Genomic DNA, 8,858 nt, shown 5'->3' with positions numbered 1-8,858 from the left:
CCAAAGTCAACAGTCCTGATTATTGCTTGTTGTTTTTCTTGTAGGCTGATGAAATGCCTGACCTCCCCACTCAGACAGTGACAGAAGAAAAGTACACGGATGAAAATGGACACATAGTTGTCAAAAAGGTAAAGCAAGATTTTCTCTGAGTTCTAATGCACACATTACATGACAGTTTTTAAAACTCCTTAATGTCTTTGTTTTAAACCTACAGTGCATGTGTGTACTCGTGTAAGGTATCTTTGGAAAGCTAAGATTCTTGTGAATTAATTGATGTAAACCATTTCAAAATATAATCATCACACCTTTGTCACCACCGCTGAACATGCAAACAATTACAAAACTAATCCTAACCTGCCCCTGCTCTGAAACAGACTGCTGGTTGACTTTTTTATTAAAGTTTACTAATATTAAATATGTCATGTCCAAATTATGTATACTATAGATAGATTTATATTCTGAGGATTTTACAGAGGTTTGTTCATATCATTCATACCTTAATCTATATGATATTATATATGCTAACATTTTGTGAATTTAGGAGAAATCTACAGATGCAAACACACAAAATGTTGTAAAATAAAAACCTACAAGTGTATTGTGGAAGTTTTCTCTCCACTATTCTGAAAGGACACATGTTATGTGTAATGTTTAGTAGTATTTGGAAGAAGCATCAAATAGGATGGTCATCAATTTTACTGTTTTAGCTCAGCACAGGCATCATCATTGTGGAGAGGCACAGCACAAAACACATGATGTCACTTCCTGACTTCCACCTATGCTGCTCTAACTCACCGCGCCACCTTGTGGTATAATGCAGACAGAACCATTACTAACTGAACACAACATTATGGAAGCAAAATAACCCCAAATCTCAAAACTGATTAGCACAACAGTGAAAAAGTGTTTTTGCCCACAGTGTCACGTTTTTTAGGGCTACATGGTTCTAAATTGTACTTTCACAGAAAAATGTATACAATTTCTAGTTAACTTTCTCCAGGGGGAGTAATCAAAATATAGCTGTTGTTCGTGAAGTGGCTAAACAAATGAAAATTCCCTTCTTTGGAACTAAAATTTTAAAATTGCAGTATTCTTAGAAGGAGAGGCAGTTCATAGAGTTACAAAGTCCTGCTACTGAAAAACTGTGTGACCAGAAAGACTAATGAACAAGAATTTTACAAACATCCCAAGTTCTCGGCTCATATATGTGTCGATGAAAAGAGCGAGAGGAATGGGCACCATCCTCTCAGCATACATACCAACATTGAGTCAAGGAAATTACATACAGTATGAGGAATGGAGAAAGTATGGCTCCATAACAGTTATTTATCTCCTTACATGAATGGTTCTTTTCCTAAGGGTCTTTGATCACATTATCTTGTTCAGGTTACCCGAAAAATTATTCGCAAGTGTGTTTCCGCGGATGGTGTGGAGCGCGAAGAGATGTTATTAGAAGGAGCTCCTCAGGGGTCCATCTCTGTGGCGGAGGGAGATGGGTACTCCAAGGTCGTGAAGCGGACTATACTGAAGAGTGAGGGAGACCACACAGAGGTGTGTCTCGCTGTGTTATGTGTGTGTTTATTATCGTAGCATTAAAATGATCCTTTTAACAGAAAATAACCAATACACTGGCATTCGTATTGATAGTTGGATATAAAGTAAGATTAAATTAACTAATAACTTTTAACTCTGACCTAGGTAACATTTGCTGAATGTGAGGGTTTCTCATCGTCAAGGCAAGAGGCAACTGATGGTCGTGAGGTCAGTCACACAGAAAGGACAACAGTGGTGGAGGGTGAAAGGACAATGACACACCAGGGTGATCCGTCTTTGGCCTCTGACCTCCCATCAGCCCAAGATGACTTCAAACAGGTTTGTAATAACCTCAACACCATTATTCCCGAACCCAGATTTAGCAGATTGCATATGTCACAATACATTGTATTTGACAACGAAATGTGCAAATAGGCATTTGATGATATTACTGGACCATCATATTTATTCGCCAAAGTTCATCAACATACTGTTGCTAAACTACAGTCCTTGTGCAGATAACCATGCATATGCATATGGAGAGGTACTAAGCCTCCGGTTTCTGTGTTCATAATTAAATGAGTCCAAACTAAGTGAATACTGTTTTCTCCTTCTCATGCCACCAGGCACTTGGTTATTTAAGTAATTGTGGCAGAACCGAACTCCCTCATGTGGTAGAGAGAGAGACTGTCAAAGAGGATGGAACTGTGGTCAGGAGTGTGTGTGTGTGTGTGTGTGTGTGTGTGTGTGTGTGTGTGTGTGTGTGTGTGTGTGTGTGTGCTCCAGTGCCTGTTTGATTGTGGGGGATTTTTTTGTATCCCAGTGGAGACTTTAACCTGAGTGCACACTAACCCATGAAAACTCGTGTCACCATGGGGGGGGAAATTAAGTTCCCCATGGTGAAGTCTGCTTTTGAGGGTTAAGATTTGGTTTTAGGGTTGGGGTTGGATTGGTGTTAAACCTTGAAACTGGGTTAGGGTAATGCACTTGGTCAATGAGTGTCAGTGAAACAAGACCGTGTGTTGTGTGTGTGTGTGTGTGTGTGTGTGTGTGTGTGTGTGTGTGTGTGTGTGTGTGTGTGTGTGTGTGTGTGTGTGTGTGTGTATTTTCAGTGTTAATTTAAAAAATGTCCTTCATATTATTAGTTTATTAAATTTCTTAATATTCAGTAATGCTTCCTAATGTTGCTGTTGTTCGTTTACTTTAAACATGTTCATATTCTTAACCAATCAGAGAGGTACAGTACACAAAGATTCAACTCGATAGGAGTTTATAATTTTGTTATTTAGGAGACAACAGTTTTTAAATGTAATGTCTGCTATATTTTTTTGTGTGAGGAATAAAATAATTGACCATTTGTTTTCCGGTGCCCTCAGTTAGAAAAGTTATTGTCACACTATTTAGTGGATTCAGTAAACCTTAGTTCTATTAATCACATTCTGTTATTGCTTTTGCGTACCATTGTGTACTGAGAGCACTCAGAGCAGACATATAATGACACAAACGTAGTTATGAGTAAAAATTCAGTAGGTGCTTGTGCGTAGAAAACAACCAGTTAAATAAAAGGAAAAGGAAATCAAAGAAAATCCTTGAATAAATAACAGGACAAACATAGGTGCACTTTCCACATTGAGCATGGAATCATATGCTACAGCCTTCACCGTCCCATTTTTAAATCATAATATTTAGGTTTTCTGCACCTACAAAGTGTGAAATTGTTGTGCATGGGATCCTAATTAAATGCTGGATTGACAAAGCATGTTCTAATTTGTGTGGTTTCTTTCTTTTCCATAACATATCTTATAACATCACTTCTTTTAATTTCCAGTTAGCCACAGGTGCATTTTCTGAAAATAACTGAACAGTCCTCCTCTATTTCCACTCCCTACTTGCTCCAATTATTAGGGCCCACGTGCGTAAAGGCTGCACGCTCAGACGAACAGTGGTGAAGAGAGCTGGGCAGCACAAACAGGTCCTTAAAGAGCAAGTGGACAACCCCAGAAAAAGGTCCAAACCCCGTGATCTCCAGCAGCATCTCCACCAGCTCTTTCACCGCTACTATGAAGAAGAAAAGGAGGAAAGTGATGAGGATGAAGAGGAGGTGGAAGAGTAGAAAAAAACGAGTAACACTCTCTCCCCCCCCCACACTCCCTGGCTTTGCCCATGCTAAAGTCTCTGCTAATCCTATGCATTAGCCACATGCAATCCCAGTGTGCATCACGGCACCTCAAAGCTACCACAGTCTTCCCATTTAAGTCCTGGAAGATGACCTTTTGTTCCCAGTTTTCTTCCCTGGCTGGTATAATGTATTCATGATTTTCTTTACATGTTCTGATGTTGTTTTTCCTTTTTTGTGACCAAAGAAAGCCTTCTGTTGTTTTCCTGATTCATTTTACTTTCCATTTCAGAGTTTTCTGATGTTTTTGTCTTGTGATAGATTTAACAACAACAACAAAGAAAAAAATGAAAATAGAGGAACACTTATCACACCAACTCACTCACAAACCTCCAGAAGGTAAAGAAAAATGTACCTACAAAATACTGGTACTGCTCTCTGAGTAGGTGCTTGGACTGAAAGACAATATTTCACATTGCACTGCCTCTCACAACCAGAGTTTCTCAGATATTCATCCTGAAAACAAACTCTCACTCACTGTACTAGCCTCTCTGCTTTTTTGATTCAGGTGTTCAAGATGTCACAAACAGAAAATCAGACTGTATCGACACTGAATTTAACTGCTGCTGTTGTGTTTCGTGTAGACTATGTGTAATCTGTCTTTGGGAATTATATATTATCTATAATCTAAACATTACTGACATCTGTAGCCTAGGAATTAATAATCACTCGTGAAGTAGAACAGGCATGACTAATCAACATCTGTCAGTTTGATCGTAGCTTTGACTGCTTGGTCGTTCTGTGGATTGTCCTTCTGCCTTTCTTTCCCTTCTGTCTGTGTCTTTCTTTCTTTCTTGTTATATTATTTGGTTATTTGGGCTTGATTCATGTTGTATGGATGTTGAATGTGTGTGCATAAAGCTGGACTGTAGCTACTGTACGAGTTCAATACTGCATTGACCACTGGTTTAAGGGGAATATTGTCCGAATTATCTTTTAGGCAATTTTAAACTGGTTTGAATATATCTTATTAAGTTTATTTTTTGATTTTGTTTAGGACAGAACTTTATTTCATTTTTGATGTATTAAGAAGTCTGTCAGAATTTGCCTCTGGGGGAAAAAAATCCTCACAGCTGTTCTGAGACATATTTCTGATGTGACGTTTGGGGTGAGGTGTTCAGGCATTTTATTTCATGTAAAGCTTTATCAGTTTATCTCTTGAAGCAAATGTGTGATATGTTCGTGTGTGAGCGAGTCTGCGTGTGTAGAGTGTGCGTCGTTTTCTGTCAGCAAAGAAACAAAATGTTTATTTTACACAGATCGCATTTGCACTCCTGAATGTCAGAAGGGAACGCCTCCATGCTTTTTGTGCACAGGATATGAGGTACAGTATATCTTAGCCACAGGGATCGTTTGTCTCATTTTGGAGGGACAGGCAATACATACAAGATAATGAAACACTGGACACATGTGTAATGAGGCAGGTTGAGAGCTTAACTATACAGCTATCCACAGCTCTGAGCATCGCTACTGTATGTATCTACAACATGTAATGTATTTCTTTCACTATCACTGTTTACTTTGTGATTTAGGAAAAAGTAAAATGCAAATTAGTGAAAGTTCACTGTGACTGGTATGCTTTTAATTTGAAGAATCCGCATCCCTTTTCTGTGATGATGACAGTTATATACATATACAATGCATATATAAATATCTATGAGGGCATGTGTTACTGTATCAAAATTCAAAAAGACAAAAATAAAAATGGCTGCAGTGTATCTATGGCTCATAGAGAATAAAAGTCTACAAATGTAAAGTGTTGCATCTGGTTACGTCTTATGAAATTGTCAAATAGTTTTTTTCTTGTCAACATCCAATAACATCAGTGCTACAATGTATTTAAAAAGACTTATATAAAACATAGGGTGAATGGTTTTTTGGGGGTTTTTTTAATCTACAAACTTCTTCTCTGACCACTGAACACAAGAGAAGCAGGGCCCCTGCTGGACATCAGGAGTAGCCCAAGAGGAATTATAGCAGCACATTCATGTTAAATAACAAATAATAATGTTTAATAATATAATTTAATAACCAAGATTACATAACTCAGCCTCACTGTTGCAATACATTTAATGCCAAGCAAGCGAGGTCAACCTTTCTAGAAGGCTGTAAAAGCTGCTTGGAAAGAAATGTCACTATACATGAACAAAGAAACTACCATGACGGTTGGGGGGGAGGACAGACATTTCTGGAGTGAAATCCACCATTCTGGAGGACATGCAGTCAAGGAACTATCTGATGGCTAGTGTGGTGGAAACAGGTTAACAAATCTACATGTTGACCTTCTCATTCAGTATTCTAAAAATCTAACTTTATTTGTTGTTCCTAAGCATTTAAGACGTGTTGTTGCTTTCACTGTTCACATAAGCATATTTTACATATATAATGATGACCAGAAGATGGACCCGCTTATTCAAAAAAATTTAACGAAAACAGTGTACTAACTGAGATCAATGACAATCCAATCTTTGTGCTTAACCCTCAAAATATATTTGAATAGCTTAGACAATTCCGTTTATTATAGATATCATAATTACTGTAATTATCTATCCAATAAAAAATATGTTCTTGAAAATAAAAAACAACAATCTTACCCTAGGGAGTCCAACTGGTGGTTTTAGGTGGTTAAATTTTCCTTTGCTTGACAGCACTTCCTGTCAGACTAATATATAATGGCTGTGAGTTTAAAGAGTGTATTAAGATAGAACAACAGTCACAAAGAATCAATAATTTACTTAAAGTCTCAAACACACAACAGCACCTCTCCTCCATCTCTGCACTAGTGGAAAACAAAGAATCAACCAGCAATACAAAACAAATTAAAGCTCATTCTTTATCACACCTTTTAGTTGATTTATTTACTTCTTAAACATGTTAAGCCATCCATTGCCATGCTGGCAACAGGTACACACCATATAGGGAGTGGTGCATTGCATTGACATCATACGTTTTGTCAAAAGAAATGTTTATCTTATTTTCCCCTTAAAAAAAGAAGAGACAAACCAATTGAAAAGAGCAAACAGTAGGGATGACGAAGACACCGTCATTGTCCTGCAGTGGTAGGGACCACTGGCTATCAGAAGCATTGATCGTCAAGGAAGACATCCCAACATTTATTACAATCTCTCTTCACTTTCCTGTTACCATCCTCCTGTCTGACTGCAACTTTTTTCAATCTACTGCTTTAATGACCCTTCCAGATTTATTAGTCCAACAATCAGGTGAGGTCTAGTGTCTCCCTCTTCATCATCTGCACCTTATCTATTAAACTGGTAAGTAACACACTGGTATGACAAGAATAAAATGACAACAGAAACCCTGCATACAGTCATACAATACAAGTACGAACATGAAAAATTAGCTTTTCTTCTAATTTTTATACAAAAATGTCAGGGATGTTCCGGCAACCACGAGTTTATTTTGTTTCCTTTTCGATATGAGATTTTGATATTTGCCCTGGGATGTCAACCATAACAGTGTTATTGTTTTTACAACACTTCCATGATACTGGAGGACATTATAAACATTTGGGACAGGACTGATGCACAACATTAACAAATGCAAACAAACAAGTCATTGATAGACAAATCAAACAGAAGATATTATAGTTTCATATGATCTTACTCACAATAACACCCCCCTCCCCCCCACCATGCACTACACAATAGTCTTGAATTTTCATATATTACATATATGCTACATTCTCTTATTTCTTATTTCACTGATATGAAGGCAAACATATCTCAATGCAAAGTGTAAGCTGCTCCGCTTTTCTTTACATTTAAATTAGTACTATAGGTTGAAATCTGACAATTTAAACAGTATGACTTAGCTCATAGCAAACATAAATGTAGCTCATAAACTGAGTTTTACGTAAACTTTTAAGTCCTCTGATAGCAAGAATAGCAATTTCAATGTTTGTTTTTGTACTTTTTCTTTTTATCAACAATCACAATGTATATACATCACCAGAACTAAAGCAAGCTCAATTTTAACATTCTGATCTTCCAAATGTTTTTGAATTGCACACACATAAATACACATAAAAATACAGAACTAATTTTTGGGAGAGGTTACAGTAGTAGATTTTTAAACATCTCTAGTTCATATTTAAAATGCATACCAAAACATCTTAAAAAACAAACAAAAAAAATGTTCTCAATATGCTTTGTTTCGTAATGTCCAAATACGGTGTGCAGCCACCCGGTGGTGGTTTCGAATGATGTCCATTAATAAAATGCCATAACAGTAAAATGTAATAATACTTGTGTCCTGTGCGATGTCATATCCTTATAGAAGGGTCAAAGGTCAAAGAGCAGTCATGGGCTGGCTAGTTGACTGCCCCACTAGATTTGCAGATGGGATTTCTTTTTTTTTCTTTTTTCTTTTTCGACCACGCGTTGATATTCCATTAACTGCAAAAAGAGAGAGAGAATAAATATGTGAATCTACACTGACGGGGAACACAGAGCACCAAAAAGAAATTATCAGATCAGTATGATATTTTTCCACGAAACATTAGGACAAGTGATAGCACGAAAAGCCCAGGTGTTAATAATGTCACAAAAGATGTCTGGCACAGTACCGTTATGGAAACAGCTCAGTGCCATTTCTTACAGGTAATGGCCCTGGAAGATCTACAGCCCACTCATACAGGTATTTTGAAATGCAGTGTCTTTTTAACCTTTCCAAAGTAAAGACATAATGCGTGTCCGTGCAATTTAAGCCCTTTCACTGGCTCTTGTTTTCAGTAAGTCAGCAGGAAACATTAAAAAAAAAATTTTTTAAAAACTCAACTTTTATTGTTAGCATTGTCATACACTAAATAGCTACAGCTAATTTCAATCAGCAGTTGTCATTTGAATTGAGTTGGTTTGAAGGTATTTGGGTGTTAATGTAATCCCTTTCCACAATGTAAACTGAATTAAATGCCATGCCAGAATGAAAAGCTTGGAAGAAAGAGTAACTAAGGAGGTTGGGCTTTGCTAACTGTCAATTGCATCACAATAACATGCAAAGAAATCTGTGCTTTCTTTGGTTTTTATTCAGTTGCACCTTTGACCAATCACTGATGGTTAGATGTACCCAGAAGCAGAGGTTCCTGATCATTTATTGACCTGAGTGAGGGCTATAGGAACTGTGGTTACAC

At 37.3% G+C, this 8,858-nt stretch overlaps 2 protein-coding genes across 15 annotated transcripts in view; one reads left to right on the top strand and one right to left on the bottom strand.

Annotated features, from left to right (window-relative positions):
• The window catches only part of ank2a (ankyrin 2a, neuronal), a 78,904-nt gene extending 73,477 nt beyond the window's left edge, over positions 1-5,427 (top strand). The window contains exons 7-10 of one of the 2 annotated variants that reach the window (XM_069168164.1): positions 45-128; positions 1,387-1,551; positions 1,699-1,872; positions 3,439-5,427. In XM_069168164.1, the coding sequence (XP_069024265.1) occupies positions 45-128; positions 1,387-1,551; positions 1,699-1,872; positions 3,439-3,453 (438 nt within the window). In that variant the 3' untranslated portion in view covers positions 3,454-5,427. Of the gene's footprint in view, positions 1-44; positions 129-1,386; positions 1,552-1,698; positions 1,873-2,159; positions 2,552-3,438 lie in introns of those variants that run through there. The other variant, XM_069168165.1, reaches the window with a different exon arrangement.
• Positions 5,428-6,427: 1,000 nt separating this feature from the next.
• The window catches only part of camk2d2 (calcium/calmodulin-dependent protein kinase (CaM kinase) II delta 2), a 37,001-nt gene continuing 34,570 nt past the window's right edge, over positions 6,428-8,858 (bottom strand). For all 13 annotated transcript variants that reach the window (XM_069168177.1, XM_069168179.1, XM_069168167.1 and 10 more), the window contains one exon: positions 6,428-8,124. Coding sequence is in view for 8 of the 13 variants with exons in the window: in XM_069168174.1 (XP_069024275.1) it covers positions 8,121-8,124 (4 nt within the window). In the remaining 5 variants the exon portion in view is untranslated. The remainder of the gene's footprint in view (positions 8,125-8,858) is intronic.

Source organism: Embiotoca jacksoni, unplaced genomic scaffold (assembly GCF_022577435.1).
Source record: "Embiotoca jacksoni isolate LCO1_2020_lvr unplaced genomic scaffold, fEmbJac1.0.p SCAF_4, whole genome shotgun sequence".
Classification (NCBI taxonomy): Eukaryota; Metazoa; Chordata; class Actinopteri; family Embiotocidae; genus Embiotoca; species Embiotoca jacksoni.
Note: the sequence above shows the minus strand (reverse complement) of the source record. Positions and strands in the feature narration are given on the sequence as shown.